The 22,369-nt window shown below is 32.5% G+C and overlaps 5 protein-coding genes across 5 annotated transcripts; 2 read left to right on the plus strand and 3 right to left on the minus strand.

The window, feature by feature from the left end:
• Window positions 1–2,580: 2,580 nt before the first annotated feature.
• Window positions 2,581–3,144, plus strand: MONOS_14797 (uncharacterized protein; the record flags this gene model as incomplete). The annotated part of the gene is made up of 2 exons (XM_067867628.1): window positions 2,581–2,658; window positions 2,794–3,144. 2 exons carry the CDS (start codon window positions 2,581–2,583, stop codon window positions 3,142–3,144), a joined length of 429 nt encoding a protein of 142 aa, XP_067724835.1.
• Window positions 3,145–6,413: 3,269 nt separating this feature from the next.
• On the minus strand, window positions 6,414–6,779 carry MONOS_14796 (uncharacterized protein; the record flags this gene model as incomplete). The annotated part of the gene is made up of 1 exon (XM_067867627.1): window positions 6,414–6,779. One exon carries the CDS (start codon window positions 6,777–6,779, stop codon window positions 6,414–6,416), a length of 366 nt encoding a protein of 121 aa, XP_067724836.1.
• A 4,283-nt stretch (window positions 6,780–11,062) lies between these two features.
• Window positions 11,063–11,974, minus strand: MONOS_14795 (uncharacterized protein; the record flags this gene model as incomplete). Its single annotated transcript, XM_067867626.1, has 1 exon — window positions 11,063–11,974. One exon carries the CDS (start codon window positions 11,972–11,974, stop codon window positions 11,063–11,065), a length of 912 nt encoding a protein of 303 aa, XP_067724837.1.
• A 3,440-nt stretch (window positions 11,975–15,414) lies between these two features.
• On the plus strand, window positions 15,415–16,771 carry MONOS_14794 (uncharacterized protein; the record flags this gene model as incomplete). Its single annotated transcript, XM_067867625.1, has 3 exons — window positions 15,415–15,833; window positions 15,950–16,346; window positions 16,583–16,771. 3 exons carry the CDS (start codon window positions 15,415–15,417, stop codon window positions 16,769–16,771), a joined length of 1,005 nt encoding a protein of 334 aa, XP_067724838.1.
• A 413-nt stretch (window positions 16,772–17,184) lies between these two features.
• On the minus strand, window positions 17,185–19,095 carry MONOS_14793 (putative ISXO2-like transposase domain; the record flags this gene model as incomplete). The annotated part of the gene is made up of 1 exon (XM_067867624.1): window positions 17,185–19,095. The coding sequence occupies one exon, from the start codon at window positions 19,093–19,095 to the stop codon at window positions 17,185–17,187; it is 1,911 nt and encodes a 636-aa protein (XP_067724839.1).
• Window positions 19,096–22,369: the final 3,274 nt, after the last annotated feature.

The raw sequence follows: 22,369 nt of genomic DNA on the forward strand, positions 1-22,369 counted from the left end.
AATTATTCAACATCGAAAAAGTTTAATTCAAAATCGAAAAACTTTAATTCAAAATCGAAAAAGTTTAAAACAACATCGAAAAAGTTTAATTCAACATCGAAAATTATTATTCGAAATCGAAAAAGTTTAATTCGAAATCGAAAATATTTAATTCAACATCGAAAATCCTTAATTAGCAAAAATTTTGAAAAAAATTTGAAAATTCAAACTCATGTCAGTTTCTTTTCTTTCAGTTATTGATCTGAGAAATTTGTCAATTTCAATTAGAAAAACATTTTCTCATGCTTTTTTCGTGTTTAATTGTGTGAAATTGAGTATATAGGATAAAACTGAGTTATAATAAAACTCTTTACATATGTTCAGGAGATTATAAGGAATTTTCGAAAAAAATAAAAGTGATGGGATAGTTCATGATCTTGTTTTGTGCACAAAAAGGCAGAAATTTATCTCATTTATAGAAAACGAAATGATTTGAATTTTATTCATTGCATTGGAAACTGATAAAATAAAACATTTTCAATCTTCACAACGAGAAAAGAATCGATTGATATCAGTCTATATCGTAGAAAAAAGTCGTTCAAAACGAAAGAAAAACATTTCCAATAAATAAACAAAAGTTATTATCAACATTTATGTTAAAGAAAATATTTTGGTAATGACTTGAATTGAAATTCTGAACAAATTATCTTCTTTTTCGATTTTGAATTAAACATTTTCGATGTTGAATTAAATATTTTCGATTTCGAATTAAACTTTTTCGATGTTGTTTTAAACTTTTTCGATGTTGAATTAAAGTTTTTCGATCTTGAATTAAACTTTTTCGATGTTGAATGATTTTTGGTGTATATGCCGAAATAATTTCAAAATATTAACTTTTTTTTTATTTAATAACCAATTTTGAAAAAAAAGATAAATATTTTGAATGAAATTTTTCCATTACTCATTATTTGGTGTCGTGATCAGTAATATCGGAATTTTGATACGTCACTGACGTCACATGAAGTCAGTTAAGAGATATTTTCAAAAAAAAAAAAAGAAGGAAAGATAAACAGTTTTATAACGAAACTAAACTATTGCGGCAATATGCCTTTAACTTTTTTGAAAAGCCAATGTGACTTACGGAGAAAAGTTTTTTTTCAGGAAAAAAACTTTTTTTGAAGTATCACCACAGATCAAAAAAATAAAACCATAATAGTTGGTGAAGTTCATTGAAAATTATAAAAATCAACAGTTAACTTCGTTTTTCATCAAAAATATATTTTTTTACCCCTGGAAAAGAAATTTCATAAAATTAAAAAAAATGCAAACGATCAAAATAAATCTGTTTTTTCTCAACTTGCATTTATTTGCTTTGAAAAAAGAGCACTTTTCAAATCAAGATATTTTGAGTTTCATTTGAACATGAGATTTCATATCGAACAATATGCAGGTTTGCACAAATTTTGCATTTATTCAATTCTAAAATTTTTCCAAGTTAGAATTGCGCAGAAAATATATGCTATCCAACAATCGTTTCTAATAAAAACTTATTCATTCAAAGATATTTAACATTAATTAAATGTTTCAGCCAGAAATGTATTCTGCAAAAAATTCTTTCATTTCAATTATTCCTATTCACCTTTTTTTGAAAAGAATGGCAATTGCATTTTCTTCTGCACAATTTGTGTGGGTAACAAAAGATTTAAAGGTTATCCTGGATACTTACTAATTATTTTATTAACTTCAGTTTCCTTTTTTGTTACCAAAGCATGTCACTAAACTTCGCTGTGTTGAATTTGACTCTTCTGCAAACAGTACGACAACAATCTCGTCTCTTCTTTTTCTTCTAAAGCTTCATTTCATTCATCCTGGTCACCACCTTCATCGTGTTCTGCAACTTTCACTTCTTCCACCAATTCGACAACTTTCACTTCCTCCTCTTCTTCTTCCTCGTTAGTTTTTTTTGAATGGAGTCTGAGAAGTTTCTAAATTGCAGGCAGAACTGCGTACAAGGTTTTGGTTTTTTTTTCCTGAAGCGAAAAGGAAGCGAAGACGGGATAGATGGGATTTGTATTTCGAAAAAAACTATATTTGGGAAAGAAAAAAAGAAGAAAGTCATAAAGAACAATCGTTGCAAAAAGGCATGGACATATTTTTGAATACGCAACTTTTCATTCATTGCTTTTTTAATGTTATTAAGATTTTGCAAGGATGTTTAATGACAATGGTTGAACAAGGAATATGGAAAGAGTGCGTATTGGATTTACTAAAGAAGTCAGGATATAATAATTGGAAAGGCGTATAGAGGAAAGAACAGGTGAAAATATAAAAGAAAGGAAAGAAAAATGTTTTTCTAAAGGTATTGGAAGGCATTTACGATGAATCTTGTAAAAAGCTAAAAAAGAGGGAAACAAAAATTGATGATGTGGCAGAAGAAGAAATTTAACAAAAAGCTGAGAGGAAAAAGATATTTGACGGGAAGAAGAAGATATTTATTATCATTTGACTGTATGAGACGATTTGAGTGAAATGGAAGAAAAAGTGAAAAGTGAAAACACAATTTTGAGGGATATTTGAAGATGAGTCAAAAGAAAGGAATAAATGAAAGAAAAGGAAGAAAAAGAGAAAGAGGAAGAAAAAGAAGATGAAGAGGAGGAGTATGACAACGCCAATGACGATGTTTGTGGAGAAATCGAAGGATCGATCACATCCAATGCATTCTTAAAGGATAGCAGCATGTTGTTGATTGCCATCTCCATTGAACTCAGAACTTATAAGTGTTGAGCTAAAGAAGCAAATAATTGTGGCACATAGAAAGATGTAGCTTCTCTTCCCTCTTCAATGCTATTGTATCGTGAAACTGCATCACTTACAGCACGTATTCAAGCAGCACCCGAAAGTAGATCGCCACTTCCACCTCGTTCTTCCCCGGCTGCAGCCTCACATTCACCGCCAGCAGCTGTTCCGTCTGGAATAGCGTACGCCACCCTTCTTTCCTCCCCACTTCCGTCTGCACCGCATCCATCAGCCGCTTCAGCCCTGCCCCTGCACCTGCACCTGCCCCTGCAGATACCCATGCCGATACCCACGCAGACACCCCCACTGACACCACCAAAAGCACCTGCACCTGATCATCCAGCTCCTGTTAACCATCTTTTCATCTGAGCTGTTCCATGATAGGAATGGAGGAGATCTGCACATGGAAGCATCGCACACATCTGCATGTATTACGCACAACATGAAGAAATCGTTGTTCTGGAACATCTCAAGCACCGATTCAAACGATGGCAGACCGAACCGCCGCAGCTGGCTCTCATCACTGAAGATTCGAAGCGAAAGCACCATCGGCATCTTCATTTCCTTCTCCATCTTGTTCATCTTCTGCCTCACAATTACATCCACTCCTCCTAGGCATAAGTGTAAAAAAACACCTCCTCCAATTTCACGATTTCATTCATGATAATAAGTGGTAATAAATAACATAAAAAAACAACACTTTTGGGTGGAGCAGTTTTTTTCGATTTCAACACAAAAGATCAAAAATAAATATTTGTGATCTGTCCCATTATTAAATTTTTATTTCAATATTTTTTGCATAAAATTTTAATGCTCGTGAATTGAATGTTGATCTTTGGATTTGATAATGCAGTACTTAAAAACTTAACAAATGAGGTTTGAAATTTACACTTTATTTCTGTATTTAAACGCTATTTTATTAGTTTTATAAAATGTGATTTTGGAAGAGACTTCTTGTTTGCTCAAAAATTGTTCAATCAATGATCATGGTGGAGCAATATGTTGCGATTTCCTTCTTAACATAGACATTATAAAATGCAATTTCACAAGTTGTTCTGCTTTCCATGGAGAAGCAGCTGCTATATAGTGTACTCAAACAAATTCTGTTTGGATGTTCTCAGAAAACAAAGTGGAAAGTTGTTCAATCACAAACTGGTGTGGAACTGGTTGGTATTTTGCGATTGGCGGTTTTCCGTCAAATGGTCAATTCTATTTTCCAAATGTTGGTGTATCGCAAATTCTGGTGGTGATTCAACTGGTTCTCTCACATTTCATTGGCCTCCACAAAATAAACCAAGTCAATTTTTGGTTAATGATTGCCAGTTCATAAAGAACGAATTGACAAGTTCATCAACTTCCTATGGTGGCGCTGCTCTATGTTGCACAAACACCTTCACTTGGATGAGTGGAGTTAAATTCATCACATTCTGCTTCTTCGACTGTAACTTCGCTTCTGGTGGTAAAGGGAATGATGTGTTCTTTAACGGCAGCAACATAACTCAATCCCCATTCGAGAACTGTGGCTCAACAACCCCAACAAAAAGAGTTTGGAATAGCAGCACAGCTGACAATGCTGTGTGTAACAGCTGGCTCCCTCTCATAAGCCAGAACAAAATTGTTGCAAATTACGGAGAAGATGTCGATGCATGTGGCAGAACCCAACAGACCCCATGTGCCACCATCGAGTATGCCCTCAACGGCTTTATTTCCCTCCTCCAAGACGCCTTCCTCGCTCTCCCCACCTCAATATTTGCTCCCACTCTAACGCTCTCTTTCGTTGCAACCGATGCAGAAATTTCTTAAAATGGAACAATTGCTCTTTCATTTGAATCTTCATGTAATGCCCATTGACATTACTCATGTTCATCGTCATATTTTCTTCTTATCTTTTGCCTCTTTCTCTTCTTCTTCTTCTTCTTCCTCTTCCTCTTCCTCATCATCGATCTCTTCTCCACCTTGTTATCTCCTCTACTCTCATTCAGATCTTCAATACTCCTTCTTCGACTTTTTCGTGATCTTCTGTTTTCTCCTGTAATCTCTCTCTTCTCATTTAATACCCACTTTCATGAGTATTGGCTCTGTCCTCTCCATCGAAAACCCTTTTTTCAGAGCAAAATTCGTAATTCGCACAGGTTCCACCTGGCTAAAAGAAGCCATATGCCTGTGAGTCATTGAATTCAACATCAGAAAGAAGTCCCTCCCACCCTTCAAACTCTTCAAGCACATCCTCAGAAGCTCCTTAAGAAGAACCAACTTCGCAAAGAAAGTCAACTATGGTGGACTCCTTAACTGAATCTTAAACATTCACGATTCTACAAGACTTATCCACACTTGCCTCGTCACTGCCGAACTACCTCGCAACAATGAAATCGTCAGAGCATTCGTAATACCTCGTTAACGACTTGAACCTCCTTCCTTATTCGCACTTTAACAACTTTCTCTTCTGAACAGCTGTTTTTTACAAACAAACATATACAAGTTCGCTTCATGTTTTTATTCTCCACATTTCATAAAACAAAAATAGTCTATTTTTATAATATCATCTATTTGATCAGAAAAAGAAATTGATAAAGAGACAAAAAAGTTGAAGCAAAAGAAAGGAAATCAAAAGAATGCTATCAGAAAAGATGAAAATATGAAAAAGATAGACAAAATGATATTGTTTATGTTATGGTTTGTTTTTCTGTTTTGATATATAAAAATGTGTCAATAGGTGTTTCAAATAGCTCATTTTTGTTGTTTTCTTGAGGTTTAAAAAAGAAAACATTCTTGCATTACATCAAAAAAACAAAAAATGCATCATTATTTTCTGTTTGTGAACATGAAATATTTTCGTATTTTTAAAAGTTTTACTTTTTTAACATTTGAACTTTATGCCACATTAAAAAAATATCTTGACTTTTCTTTCTTATGAAAATTCTGAAATGATTATCACTTAATAAGATGAACACACACGACTGAGATGTGCAAATAATCATATAACATAAACGTTCATTTTCCCTTATTCAAACACAACAATTATAATTGTCTTTATTTCAAAGTTATTGCTCACCAGTTTTAAGATTGCAAAACAAATAAACAACGATTTTAATAGTTTAAAAAAGACCAAGAAAAAATCAAATACTTAATTTGACATTATACAAAATAAAAAAATGGAAATATTAATTCAACAAAATTAAATGAAATTATTATTTTACAACTGTCATATAGGTGTAAGTTAGTAATCAATAGAACAGCATTGAAAAGGGAATAAAAACTGTGTGTAATCGTTATAATTTATGATTTAAAAATTGTTGCGTAATTTATTCCTAAGATCAACATTCAATTCACGAGCATTAAAATTTTATGCAAAAAATATTGAAATAAAAATTTAATAATGGGACAGATCACAAATATTTATTTTTGATCTTTTGTGTTGAAATCGAAAAAAACTGCTCCACCCAAAAGTGTTGTTTTTTTATGTTATTTATTACCACTTATTATCATGAATGAAATCGTGAAATTGGAGGAGGTGTTTTTTTACACTTATGCCCTTCTCCTAAACATCCAAAACCACAACAGCCACCATTGGACCGAAAGCTGTTCTTCTCAGATCTCTCACTGATCAAAGATCTCATACACTCACTTCAGCCTCCTCCTTACCCACAGCTGTTTGCTACTCCTTCAACACTTGCCCCACTCTTTTCTTTCACAGAAAGCTCTTTCTTTCTTTCGTCTGGCCCAATCATCACAGTGCCACGATCTCCGATGCTACAGGAAAACTTCTCCTGAAACTTTTTATGCAACTTTGAAGTCAAGATCAATTTGGCTGAAGACGGAACGATCCTTCCACACACAAAAACTGGTAAAGAAGACGAAGCAAACAACGACATCGAACTCACCAGCGAACCCGTGCTATCACCATTCACCACCCAGCACTGCTGCGTCCTAAGCTTCTTCTCCTTCTCAATCCCCACATCAATCAGCTGTGTCTTCTTCTTCATTGCCACCAGCTGATCCTGCATCTCCTACACATCTCAGTTGCATTTCTTGCTCAGCTCCAAATTTTCCTCTCCTGCAACAAGATGATTCAGCCCTTTCCCTGAAGTTGCTCTTAAAGTTCGCCAGTTCGCTTCGAAATTTGCACGTCAGCACGAACCTCTTTCAGCAGAGCGTTTTTCTTTTAAAACCTCTTCTCATTTTTCAACTTCATCTCCTCGTTCTGATCCTTCTGCTTCCGGACATTTCGCCTCAGCCCACATTTCCCCCACATCAGCTCTTCCACCATCTCCTCGTTCTTCCAGGAAGTTCCACTCTGCATCTGCGCTTCATTCGCCTTCACAATGAAAAAACTGATCTATGAGCTGGATGTATTGAAGAAGATGATGAAAGTTTAAAAAACGAAGGAGTCAATAGTGATATGAAGATAAGAAAAGGAAAAACAAATAATTCATTCTCACTTTCTTTTCATTATTTATCTTTGAGATAAATAAGAACTCTTCATATCATTTATTAATTCTTTTTTGTTTTTGCTTAAATGCACAAAAATCTTCAAATTTTTTTTTGTCAAAATACAAATAAGTTCTATCATAATTATTGTCGTATATTTTTGGATTCAAAAAATGTGTGAAAGTCGAAAAACTGATTTTTTGAAAATTTAAATATTAACGTATATAAAGCATTTATCAAAATAAAAATTTGCATAATGAAATTTGATAGATAATGATTGTTATAATTCTAACAATTTTTATGTGAAACTCATTTAGTCAAAAAGATTACAAAAGAAAATTCAAGTTGAACGTGTTGCGCTTTCATTTCTCCAAAAATAACAAATAAACTTCTTTTATTGTTACATATAGATAATGTCAATGATAAAATAATTAAAATGGAAGTGATCAAAAGCTTTCGTCTGAATAAAATGAATGAGTGAATAGAAAGAGAAATAATTACGGTTAACAAAAATAAGTCTCGGATTTAATGTGGGATAGATCAGGCTAAAAAAAAGTGATTTTTCAAAAAATTTCACCAACATCATAGTTCAATGCACAATGATATAATAAATACAATAAAAAAATGAATAAAACATGAACAATAATTTTTCGAAAGGGAAATGTTGTTTTATTAAAAAATCATAATGGGTTGTTCCGCGGCAGATTTGAATTGCGGATTTTTGAAAAATCTGACACGGAAGGAAAAAAGTTCCCGTCACACGTAGATTTGTTGATTATTATATTAACATGGATCGAGAAGACTTATTGTCAACATTCGAATTGAATGATGAATTCAAACTGAGCTTAAAAGATCGTAATGTGGTTTGATATTCTTTCTGATTAACTTTTTATCAACTGTTCAAACATATTTAAATATTTCTTTTTCAAGTGCACAGCATGTAAAAGCATGTGAAACCTTTGCAAATAGAGAAAGGGCATATCATCACTTTGGAGAAGCTGCAATCAACTCCAAAAAGGCAATGTTTGCCACTACGATCTCAACATAATGTTTGATTTTTTTGTTCAAATCTATCACTTCATAGATAATAAACATCCAACAAATAAGGATTTAACCCTTAGCAAAATTGCATTTGAAGTGGTAAATAATAATTTGTTTATTGGATTTTCTCCTGTTTTTCTCAGCTCATCAGATAAAAAAATGTCCCATCGTTTGTATTAGTGCCCAAATTCAACATTTGATTCAATATGTGGAATTACAGGAAGAAGAGACTCCTCATCAATCAAATTTCACAAATGCAAGTTGCTTAAGCAGAACTCAATTCAGAGATTTTTCCTTAGAACAAAAATTGGCATGGATAATAAAAGCTTTTCAGTTAATACACACAACAACCAAGTTTGCAACACAAGTTTTAAATTAATGGACACATTCATTTTATTGGTTGGTATTTGTGACATATCTTTACCTTAAATCTTCCTGCAGTTTCCTGAACGATTTCATAACTTCTTTAATAAAAGAGTCTCGGTTTCATCCTCATTCAAAGAGAGAAGACATATTCCCCTATTAAACTGAAAAATCTATTTCAAAAATCATTCTTCAAACAAATGATTCTAAGGTAACTAATTTATTAACAAAAATAAGAAATAAACCAATTGCAATAATGATGGACAGCGAAAAAATTGGAAACAAAAATTACACAGTTGTTGGAGTTGTGCCATTATCTTTTAATTCTGTTCCTTTGTTCTTCAATTTGTTTGAAGGCTGCTCAACTGAAAAAGATTACTTCGAACTTGGTCAGACTTTGTTGATTGAGTTTGGAAAAATTGGTTCAATTATCTGATGTTTTTGTTTTGATGGATTGAAATTGCAGGTTCAAGCACTCACATAATTGTGCCCATCTTTAAACCAGTTACCAATGAAACATGCTGACAGTCTGTCATTGTTTAATCCTATTTTCGTTCCTTGCTTGAATCATCTGGTGAATTTGATCGTCAGTCATGCGTTTCAAGATTATAAATTCTTGAACAATGTGAGAGAAATGCTCGTAAATTTCAACACCGCATGGTATTTAATAGTCAATCGAAAAATATTGGTTCGGAAATGTCCGACTTTTATCCGAGCAAGGTGGTTGTGTTTATTTCAAATATGCAATTACATAAGGACAAACATTCAAAGCGTTCTTTTGAGCAAGTTGCTGAATGAAGGAAATATTAAAGCTGCTGGAATAACAGAGTTTTTGCTATTTCTGATTAACTATATGCATCTCCAATTCGAAAAAGACTGCACAAAGCTATCTTTTGTATTTCCTATTTTATTGAATGCAATGAGCTTATTCTTCTATTATTCAACATTGAATATTTTTCAACAGAAAGATTGGCACAATGCAATAACAAACATTATCATTCTGCTTTTCAACTGCACATTTTCTGGAGAAAGAGGCAGTTTTTTTGCCTTTGTTTATTCCCTTTTCCAAATTTGAGTGGGAAAATATCGAAAAGGTTTGTTCACAAATTGCGAAATAATATTTTCTGAAATTTCGAAGCACCAAAGCATAATAAAGGAAAATTTATCGAATATTCCATCTTCATCAAATATGATTGAATCATTGGTCAAATCATTTCCATCTTCAAGTTATTCTCAGCCAACTTCCTCGTCATCAACGATCCCATTTCAATTATCTTCAACTCAAAAACATTCTTCTTCTTCTCTATTATCCTCTCACATTCAACAACAAATGTCTCCACTGCTCATTTCTTGTTCAACTTATATTTTATCAAATTCAATTCCGTCTATATCTTCATCTTCACAGCCTAACTCAACTGCTCCAAATTTAACTCATTTTGACATTCTTCATGTCAAAGCAGCAATGGAAAGATTTCAGAATCGATTAAGTTTACGCCCACAACAATTGTATTCTTCATCAACATTGATTTGCCCAAGCAAAACCGACTTTTCAAAAATAGGAAATTGCTCAGAAATAATGAAATTTGTTTGTGAAATTATTGATCATATTGAAAAAACCGAAAAAGAAATTGCAAAAGAAGATGAAAGCGAAAGTGATGGATATTATGAAGATTTGGAATATAATATGGAAGAATAAGAATTCGAAAGTGTCGAATATTTTTCGGCATAAGTGTAAAAAAACGCCTGCTTCAGTTTTATGATTTTCTTAATTTCAACAAAATTATCATAAATAACATTAAAAAACAACACTTTTGGGTGGAGCAGTTTTATGATATTTCAACATAAATTTCATCCAAAAATTTTTTGTGATCAATCCCTTAATTAAAAATTTTCTTGTTCATTTTCTGTTTTTAGTGCGAAAGCGGAAGAATCTCAGCTTGATTGTTGCAGCCAATAATGCATTTTTTGCGATGTCATAAATGAAGTTAGAATTTGCACTAATTTTATTTCTTTAAATCTGTTATTCAATAAAAATTTCGCTATCACTTATTAATCAATAACAATTCATAATATTTAATTGAAAGAAGTTTCTCTCAATGAAAGCCAATGTCACAGAAGATCTGATGATTATGAAATACTCATATTTCCAATTTTATTAGAGAAATCAGTTATTTATGTATTATTTATTTTTTCAAATTGAAATGCTTTCCATTTGAAATGAAGGCTATCATTATTGTTTTTTTATTGATTTTGCTAAATAAGACATAATTGTTAGATAACGATTATTATTCATTTTGTTTTTGTCAAATTGTCTCAAATAATAAAAATTGTGAATGAAAATACAAAAAATGTGCAGTATTCACGTGATTTATTTTTTGAGGGCTCGTTTCATCAAAATGAAAAGAACGAAAAACTTCAAAATGAATAAATGCCGACGGAAGATGTTTATTAATTGTTAAAGAAGCTGCTCGTAATAAACTTGAAATGCGGTAACAATCTCGATGTGTTCCCAATTCCACAACATATCAAATTTGATGGTTAAGAAGCCAAATATTGAATCGGATCCATAAAAGTTTTCGCTTCTATTTTCATTAATCTCCAATAATTTCTGAATAATGCATGAACTTATAGAATATGAAGATGAAGTGGAAGAAGAGGAAGAAAAAGAAGAAGAAACAGAAGGAGAAGGAGAAGAAGAAGAAAAGGAAGAGGAAAAAGAAGAAGGAGCAATTGGAACAGCAGAAGAGGAAGAATAAAAGATGGAAGACGTGTTAACTTCTGTTTTTTCAGAGAGCTGTGATTGAGCTGAGAGATTTGCATTGGCAAGAATTGATTCAAAAGACAAGGAAGTTTGCGTGGGCGCTGCTTTGACAGGAAAAACAGGACGAGAAGAAGGAAGCTTTGAAAAGGGAATGGAAGCATTTTGAACTGAAGAAGAAGAAGATGATGATGATGATAGCGATATTGTTGTTGAAGGACACATCAAAGAACCCATGAAGCGCGAGAAAAATGCCTGACACGGTGAATGCACAGGTGTTGCAGTTGAAGAAACATCAATTGGCTTCCCAGTCGATTCTGCAAGCGCTTCAGAGCATTCAAGTGTCTGCATTTGGTTCTGTTTCCTTTGCCTCACATCTTCATCCTCCTCCACACCTTCTTCCTTCTTCTTCTTCTTCTTCTTCTTCTTCTTCTTCTTCTTCTTCTTCTTCTTCTTCTTCCTATTATTCTTCCTATTATTCTTTTTCTTCTCTTTCTCTTTCTCCTTCTCCTTCTCCTTCTCCTTCTCCTTCTCCTTCTCCCCATCACCTGCCTTTTGAGACGCCGATGATTGCCTCATCACCTCCTGCGCATGTTGTATCATCAGCATCGCCTGGTTTGTCTGATTGACAGCTGTTTTGAATGTGAATAGAACAACCACAAAAACACGGGCAAGAACAAGAGCAATGTGGAGAACAACAAAAATGGAGGTGGAAGATCTGAAGGGGTTGTTGTGTGTTTGGTGGTGGGTGGATGAAAGGAGAGAAGAATTCACAATGGAAAAAGAAGAGCAAGAGGAGGAGGAAGAAGAAGGAGGAGGAGGAGGATTAAATTGTAGTTGTCTCGACAGATGAACTTTTAACAAAGAAAAAGTTTTTTGTTGAACAACATGTTTATTTTGAACCCAATTGTTCTCGGGTTTAATCCTGTGCTTTTTTTCATTTGAAAAAGCTCATCTGTTTTTTTCGCTGTTTCTTTTTTCTTTGTTATTTCTCTCAAAGCACTTTTTTTCTTCTTCACATTCATAAATCTTGTAAATAAGATACGCAGTTTCAACAATTTGTATCTCTTCATCTGGTAAAAGTTTCAATCGAGTTCTGTGCAGGGATCGAAATGGACGCCTTTTTGCTCCAATGCATAGGTCGAGATGGATGGTGGATGAAGAGTGTCAAATACATCAAGCTCGATGTGTATGGTTGACATCTTTAAAGAAGAAGATAATGAATGAAGAAGATTTGTGGTGGGAGGACGATATTGAAGATAAGAAATGGGAAAAGAAAATTTTGTTTGTTGAATAAAAGCCAGATATTGCGATAGGCTGAGTGTGGAGATTAGAGGAAAGCTGATCAATTGGAAAGAAGCGAACGAATAATTAGATTTTATATGAGGTGAAAAAGCATATTGATGGCAAAAAAATGCGTTGATTTGTTGCTTCGCTTTGATGATGAAAACCATGCAATGAGGAGCGAGAAAAGAACAGGAAATAGTTGTGGAGAATTGAAAAAAAATGATTCAGCAAATGAATTTAAATAATGTATATTGCATGTAGATACTTTTTATAAATTTGATACACTGCATACAGTGATTTCCGTGACAGCTTTTCTAAAGGGAATTATTTGTGTCTGAACAAATGTTGAACCAATAAGTGTGAGGAAGGCATCTTGGAGAAGGGAAATGAAGCCAGTGAGGGCATACTCGACGGCTGCACACGGAATTTGTTGAGGTCTGCCACAGACATCAACATCACTTCCACCATTTGAGACTATTTTGTTCTGGGCGATGAGGGGGAGCCAGCCATTGAAAGTTTCATTGTCTGCTTGTCCATTATTCCACAATCTTTGTGTTGGAGTTGTTGATCCACACTGATTGAATGGTGATTGGGTGTTACTGCTTCCATTGAAGAACACATCATTCCCTCTGCCATTTGTTGCGGAATTACCATCGAAGAAGCAGAATGTGATGAATTTCATACTATTCATCCAGGAATAAGTTCCATCAAAGAATATTCCTGTTCCACCGTAAGTGGAAGAAGAAGTTAATTTGTGATTATCAAATTGACACTCATTATTTGAAAACTGACTTGGTTTATTAATTGGTGGATTTGCAAATGTTAATGATCCCGCAGCATCACCACCAGAATTAGCAATGCACTTGCATTTGGTGAGCAGGAATAAGAGCATTTTCTGGCATATCATACACATGAAAATACCAACCAGTTCCATAAATGCCCTTAATATTACAACCTCCCACTCTATTATCTGAGAATGAATAAACAGAAGATGATTGTCGACCATCAATGCAAATTGCACCTCCATGCAACGCCGAACAACCTGTTGAATTTGATTTTGATTTATTCTCATTTTGTTAACTGCAACAGCATAAAGCTCAACCTGCAGCATCATAATAACAATAATAAAATTTTTGAATTATTTTCTTTGAATATGTTTTTCAAATCTATTTTATTATTGGTTTCTTTTTTTTCCCCATAATTAAATTTCTTCATAATCATTTGAAAAGATAACAATCAAAGCTTTTTTGCAGGTTGTTTTCGGAACAACATTTTAATGTTTGTATTAATTTTTCGTTAATTAATTTTTCAAAGCTAAATTGAGACTCTCAGCTTGTTCAACGTTCCTTATTGTTAGTGACTTTATCTCTTCAAAAATACCATTTGAACAATCTGAAAAAGCATCAAAAAACATATCGTTTATAACAATCTAACTTATGAGCATCGTTAGTATTCATAGAATCAATTTATTCACACGAAGGTTGAATTTCCATTAAACGATGCTTTATCTTAAAAAACATTGACTGATAAAAATAAGAAAGAATATTCAAGGTTAAGACTTTTTATTGCTTCGTTCAATACTCGCGTTAATTGTTCACTATGATGCACTGTGTTACTCTTTCATAGAAAAATTTCATTTCTTCGAAATCCCAATTGCACTTGTAAAGGTTATTTCTTCTCGCATGCAATACTCTTTTGCAATGGAAACCCGAAAATAATCAAATACAAGAAAAATGACTAAAACACTCGAGTGGAAAATTCTTATCTCATGTTAAATGCGAACAAATGATATTACTTTCAAAAGTCATCTACTCAATATTCATTATTAAAATCATAATATATGAAACTGCATGTGCAACTTTTTCTTTTCATTCATTAATTAATATTTCAATTATCCAAAGTTGATTTTCTGAAAAATTCAAAATTTGTCAGATCATTCAGATTCATTTCGAAATAATTGATCAGAAAACTACAAAAAACGTGACATGATGAAAGTGTAATAGGTTTGTCTTTTAATCCAATGCTCTTTGATTTAATATGGCTTCGCAGAATTTTTTTCATTTTAGTCGATAAAACTTTTTTCTTTTCTTTCAAGTATCTTTTTTTCGCCTGAAAATCTTTTATTTCACAAAATCGATCGGCATAGGTCTAAATTGTACCAGTAGAGAATTTGACGTTTTTATACAAAATTTCACTGTATTATAAATCAACGTAATTAATTTACTCTATTGTATCGAAAAATTTTAAGAAATATTGCAATGAAAAACAAAAATTAAAAATGTTGATCGGTCCCATAAAAATATTTATTATATTTTCATTTTAACTTTTTGGAGTGTTATGGAGAGATTTCGTTGTTATTGACAAATTAAATCCTTATATAAAAATTATTTCTTGCGTAACTTAAATTAATTTATGTTGACATATGTTATATTTTTCATTATCAAATTTTGTTGGAAATATGATTCTTGCTCGATAATATTGAATTTTTGTCTTAAGCAAAACATCCAATGAATTGAGTTCTTTATTTTATCGTGAGTGGAATGGATCAAAAACGACTGATACATCATCTTCTACAACTGATGGAGTTTCCAGTGGAGGGGTAATTAATAAGCATAATCTAGCATAGGGAACACTTTGAGTGAAATTTTGTTTATTGAACAATTGCAATGCATATGCTTATGGCGGAGGCATTATGTGTCGTTCGATCTATTCAATTATTATTGAGAACAATTCATTCAATTCTTGTTCTGCTCAAAAGTATTATGGAGGAGGAATGTATGCTGAATCAATTTCGTCATGTTCCAGGATCAGTGGTTGCGAATTCCAGAATTGTGAAGCAAACGACTGGGGAGGGGGGCTTTATTTTCAAAGTTTCAACGCTTTGGGGACTGAATGCTTTGAAACAGAAAGTGGGAAAGGAGAGAGTGCTTATGTGTTTGAGTGCTCATTCACTTCGTGTGCGCTCACAGCTTCATATGGTGGGGGGATTGGCTGTCAAAATGTTCCAACTGCATTTAATATGCGGAGTGTCCAATTTATTTCGTGTTCTGCAGCATTATATGGCGGAGGATTGTATTTTTATCCATATCAATCAACACCTCCAAGCAACAACCTTTATTGCTATTTCTTCTTCTTCCACGATTGCAGTTGCACAACCACTTCCACTCCATATGGCCACGATGTTTGCTTTCAAGACTATTATAATATTTTTAAAGAATCGAATAACCCGTTTTATGAATCATACACAACGAATACAAATGAGAAGAGAATTTGTTATGCATTTTCGCAATCGACCAGTTATGTGTATCAACATACAGAAAAAAAGGAATGGTTGAAGGAAGGGATGAAGGATCGGTATGTTGGGGTGGGTGGAAGTGACTCGAGCAATTTGTGTGGGATGAGTGAGGCATCGCCGTGCAAGACTGTGGGGCATGCGGTGGGGTCGAGCATGGGGCAGCTGAGCTCGACAATCACAGTGCTTGGTGGGAGACATGTGAGTGAAGGGGCAACGATCAGTGTTGGGGAAAAAAAGATTTCAGTTGAAGGGAAAGGGAAGGCAGTGAGTGTGATTGGGACGAATTCTCTTTTTTCGCCTGCAACTACTCTGTTAAGCATATATTCTGGCCAACTGGAGATGGGGCATGTGCAGATCGATCAAATAACAACAAGAGATTCTTTACCGAATGTGTTTGTGGTATTTGATGGGAGCGGGACTCTTTCACTGGAGGATGTTTTGATCTTGTCAAGTGTTTATGGAGGGAGAAAAATCTCGTCATCTGTGTTTGAAGCGGCTCTGAAGCAGCTGACTATGATTGATGTGGAGATAGAAAATATGAAAATATCCAAAGCTTTTTTTCTGAGCCATCATCAGCAGGATCAACATCTGGAGAGAGTATGTTTGCGAATGGAATCATTAAAAATGTAAATCAGACAATAGAAGGAGATGGAGTGGTGATGGCAAAGAGTGTGAAAAGAGGAGAGGCATTTGTGGTGCGAAACACAACGATTGAGGAATGTGAGTGTGTGAATGGAAATAGAAGGGGGATCAAGGTTGAGTTTGCAACAGATTCAAGCAAATTTTGCACTGGAACATACACATCGCAAGATGGAGTTCAATGAGGGTTTGAGGATAAATTTTTCTCAAATAAAATGGAAATGCTATTCAAATTATTTTTATAAAGAATGTTTTTTTTCAATGCATTCTTTTCAAAATGTCCAGAATGTTTATATTTAAAAAAAGAAAACAAAACATAAACTTATCCATTCTTTTTGATTAGTAGTCATGTTAAAAAAATAAAGCAAGGCTTAGACAAAAGCTAACATTCAAAATATTGCTCTTATACGTCAAAAAACAAAAAAAAACAAAAAATTAAAAATATTTTTATGGGGCCGATCAACATTTTTAATTTTTGTTTTTCATTGCAATATTTCTTAAATTTTTTCGATACAATAGAGTAAATTAATTACGTTGATTTATAATACAGTGAAATTTTGTATAAAAACGTCAAATTCGCTACTGGTACAATTTAGACCTATGCCAATCGATCAGCTTCCATGCGAAGAACTTTAATACATGGAAAATCTGTTTGCTTTATGAATCGTCCACTTTTCGATCTGAGCCTTGATACTGCTTTTCTTTTTAAATTCTTGCTACTGCTTGGGATGATAGTTTCTGAATCAGAAATTATTTTCGAGAACTTCTTTCTTGAATATAAGTTTGTTGTTCCACAAGTTTTTTCATCTTCATCATCCCTCTCCTCCTTCTCCATCTCCTTCTCTTCCTTCTCCATCTCCTTCTCTTCCTTCTCCATCTCCTTCTCTTCCTTCTCCATCTCCTTCTCTTCCTTCTCCATCTCCTTCTCTTCCTTCTCCATCTCCTTCTCTTCCTTCTCCATCTCCTTCTCTTCCTTCTCCATCTCCTTCTCTTCCTTCTCCATCTCCTTCTCTTCCTTCTCCATCTCCTTCTCTTCCTTCTCCATCTCCTTCTCTTCCTTCTCCATCTCCTTCTCTTCCTTCTCCATCTCCTTCTCTTCCTTCTCCATCTCCTTCTCTTCCTTCTCCATCTCCTTCTCTTCCTTCTCCATCTCCTTCTCTTCCTTCTCCATCTCCTTCTCTTCCTTCTCCATCTCCTTCTCTTCCTTCTCCATCTCCTTCTCTTCCTTCTCCATCTCCTGCTCCTTTTGCTTATTTTCTTTTTTTCTTTCCTCTTTTTCAAACGTTTTATTTTCCTTTCTTTTCGTTATCTCAACTGTTTTTGTTTCGTTTTCTATTTTTGCTGGATCATCTTCACTGTCAAATTCATCAATCATTCTGATTTTTCTGTTTTCGCGTGCTCTTTCTTTTTTCAGTTTTGATGATTCTTTTCTGTTCCGAATAAAATTATCTAAATCTTCTTCATGAAAAAGTTCAATAACGTTTTCTGTTTCTTTTTCATTTTTTTTCATCATATATATTGATTGCTGTAATATTTTTTCTTTCTCAATCACACTTCTTATTTCCATTTCACATGATTCATATGTCAACAAATATGAATTCAATTCATTTCTATTGATTAAGCACATATCACAAATTAACTTTGCAATTGATTTTTTTGTGTTAAACCTATATTGAAATTCCAGTGCATATTCCTTTGTCTGTTCAAGCACTCTACCACGCTTTCTCATGTGGCATTTAATATGAGACCACATACACTCGATGGTTTGAGTGTGAACATTTTTATCTTCAGGTTTAACAAAATTTAATGAATGATTCACACAATCGTGTTTGTATCCTGCAATTTTTATACCTTGATAAGAAGACCACATATCAGAGTAGACTATTGCGCTTTTATCAATATTCTTTTCTATGAAATACATGAGTGTTTCCTCAGTTCTGTTGGCAACAAATTCGACTTTGAAGTGCTGAGGTGCTCCTTCCATCTTTCTTTCACACACACCCCACAGCCACTGTTGATCCTGAATTCTTCCTACTCCATTTTTTCTTTTGTGCACAAGTGTCTCGTCGATTTCTACGATTCGATTTTTTCCAATTTTTTCAAAGCATTCCATCTCAATGAAACCGCAAATTCTTCTAATTTTTTGATTGAATTTTAAAACTGTTTTATTAGAAAGATTTGTTTCATGTGTCACTTCGCTAATTGAATGCTTAGACCAGAAATGAAATAGCAGGCAAATGAATTGAAATGGTGAAAATCTGAACTCTGAAAAGATAGTGAAATGATTCCAGTTGAGTTTTTTTCCGCATTTTGAACATTTGTAATAAAATTCATCCCGTTTTCCACCATCAACAAAATGCATTTGGCTTCGACAGCAATGACAATTGGAGTATTTTTTGATGAAATTGAAACTGTTCAATATCTTTATTGCAAAATCGCTGTTCCCATTTGACCGTTGAATAAATTCACATAAAGAAATTGTTTCGAAAATGTTCTTATAATCCTCCATCCTTTGGAACTTTAAAAGTGATTAGATCTTTGTTTTGAAAACGTTTATTTTGAATGATTGATCGATAACTTTATTAAAAAACTCGATAACATGCACATATGCATTCGATCAAAATTCAATGTTTCAAAATGAATTGATTTGATTGTTCAACATTCTAAATAAATATAAGTGAAATTTTTGTATAAGAACATTTATAATTTTCTAAACAAAATTGAACATATTTTTATGAATTGTTTTCAAGGAAACTGAAAAGAGATAATCGACAATTTAAAAACTAAAGATTGAATCATATTTCTCGAAATATTCAAATGTGGTTATTCGTTTTTTGATATGTTTTATTTCAAACGAAAGAAATTGAAATGTTCAAAACTTTGTGCATATAAAGTTTTCCTTGCACAGAGAATGCTAATAGAAAAATCAACATATTCAAATTGATTACTGTCAAACTTTGAAACATTCAAAAGCATGTTTTTTTCACAATAAAAACAATCTCGTATGTTTTATCGTGTCAAGAGTGGAATTCTCAAGTTCGAATAAAATATTAATCAAATATCTAAATTCAACAATGATAAGACCTGTAGCTCTTGTTCATTTGAAATAAACAAATTTGTACTAAAATCTATCAAAGATTTGTTTTTGCAGTTAGAAAGAATATGAAGAATTTTATGACTATTCATGAAAAAGTCGAAATAAAAGTCAAATATTCTTCAGAACAATTATCTTAGAAGAGTTTTCATTCAGTTGAGCTGTATTACATAAAGATTGATTTTCAATTATTGCAACAAAACATTTCAAGTGAAAAAGATGATTATGAAAATTTTTAATTAAGGGATTGATCACAAAAAATTTTTTGATGAAATTTATGTTGAAATATCATAAAACTGCTCCACCCAAAAGTGTTGTTTTTTAATGTTATTTATGATAATTTTGTTGAAATTAAGAAAATCATAAAACTGAAGCAGGCGTTTTTTTACACTTATGCCTATTTTTCTTCAAATGATAAAGATTATTTTGTAAACAATTAAGAATCATTTTCAGATAAAGATAACGTCTCAACATACCGCACTAGAAATACTGCAGGAGCGAAAGATGAAAAAAAACTTGCTGGAAACAAAGAAGAAAATGATGAAGAAAAGGAAATCTGTAATGAAGATAAAATGATAAGACGAGAGCGTAAAAGATCATTTGCAAATGAAGATGATATTCTCTGCTTTGGAAACTTTTCGTCAAGGAAAAGAATATTGCTATGTGATTCAAAAAATAAAAATGAAGCATTGGAGCAAATTCATTAAGCCATTTTTGATGATTGGTATCCTCGACTAATTGTTGCCTTCAACGAAGCAACAAATATCATTTTGCAAGGAATGGATGATATTCTTATTTCAGGATGCAAAGCACTTTTTCGAAGAAGTTTGCTTGTTCAGGATGATTCTGTTATTGAGGACGATCCATATGTCTAATACGAAGAACTGGCTCTGAAAGGTAATGTGGAAACTGTTTATTCTAATTTTGCCTTCCATTTAATTGCTTCCACATGCAGTGAAGCCTTTTGCGAACGCATGTTTTCTAAGGCAAGAAGGATTGTTGGAGATTGAAGACATTCTCTTTCATTGATTTCTTTGAACACACTTATGCGTTTGTGATTGTTTGTTTTTTGTGATGCGATGTTTCGTTTGAAAAGGTTTGATAGTTTTCCATCTCACGTAATCAATTTTTGTTCTTTTAGTCAACAAAACCACCGCGAATAAGCATTCTGTTCAATATAATACATATTTTCCAACATTTTATTTTGAAAACTTTGTGAAAAAAATAATCATTGTGTGATGTTGGACTTTGAATACAAAACATATTATTCAACTTTTCATATTTGGAAGAAAATAAATATTGAAATCAAAGTTAAAATTACAAAATAAAATTGCTAAAATTTAAATATTCGAAAGAAATTTTGAAAATAAACACAAAATTATAAAATTGATATACAAAGTCCAGAAATTTTTAAGGCGAAGAAAGAGAAGGAAGCAAAAGTGAAGGCGCAGAAAGAAAAGGAAGCAAAAGTGAAGGTGCAGAAAGATGAATGTATTTTTTTATTGGAATGAAGTTTTGTATATAACATACAATGATGACAGAAATATCAAGAACTGAAGCAAAGAACAGTAAAATTCATATTGTTTGAATTAGAAAGAAATAATATTAATTTTTTTGTTTTTCAATTATTTAATGGAGAATTCAGAATTAAATGAATTCAGAAATATTATAACCACTTTCAATTGAAGAAAACCAAAGTTTCATATTTTATAACAGTTGAATTATAAAAAGAAAGTTGTCAAAGAAGTGATACATTTTGTTTAATTGTTTTATTGAATTATTTTTCGATATGAAAAGTTATAACTGCAAGTTTCACATTTCTTCCTTTAATATTTATTCAGTTGTGTTTCTTTCAAAATGTTAAATCTTATTTCGCAAAGATCATTTCTTTTTTCTTTATCTTTTTAAAAATAAACTTGTTCATCAGTTCTTTGTTCAAAGATTTATTAGAAAAAAAGTTGAAAAGCTTTCACAAACTCACATTTGAATCTATCTTTTTAAAACAAGATTGAAATTTATTTGTTCGCTTGAAAAAATATTTGATATGGAAATGAAATGTTTGTTTGTAAACAAAACAAGTTTAATAATCAAAATGAAAATAGCGGAAACAAGATCTTAACTTTCAACGATGTGAAAACAGCTATTAATTTCTTGTCTTGATGAAACGATCATAAAAAAAATATGGAATGAATTTCGTTCAGCTAATTCAATTAAAGTGAATAGAAAGGAAATAACCTGTTAATGTCTTCATGTCAGAAGAGCTTCAGATTAAATAATTTGTTTTTTTAGAAATAAGTTTAAAAAAAACATGAACTTTCCACAACGAATTATTATTCTATGAAAATCATTCAATACAATTGCTGTCTTTGATTGATTTAAAAACATTCAAACAATAATGAGTCAAAATACTGATAACATAAACAAATCCTATGAAAATTGAAAAACTATCATCCAGAGAATTTCACAAGTTGTGGAAGAGAAATTTTAAATAAATGACAAGGATGTGGCAGATGAAAAACAAATATCGCACTCTATATGGACATACTCGTTTTTATTCATCAAAGTATTCATCAATAAAAATATACAACTTCAAATATTTTATTATGGAAAATTCAGACAAATTCAATGGTTTCAACATGGATTAGTGTGGAATATTTTTTTATTCATAAATATTTGATCAAAAAATATA

The sequence above is a fragment of the Monocercomonoides exilis genome, assembly GCF_001643675.1.
Source record: "Monocercomonoides exilis strain PA203 chromosome Unknown scaffold31-1199392, whole genome shotgun sequence".
Taxonomy (NCBI): Eukaryota; Preaxostyla; order Oxymonadida; family Polymastigidae; genus Monocercomonoides; species Monocercomonoides exilis.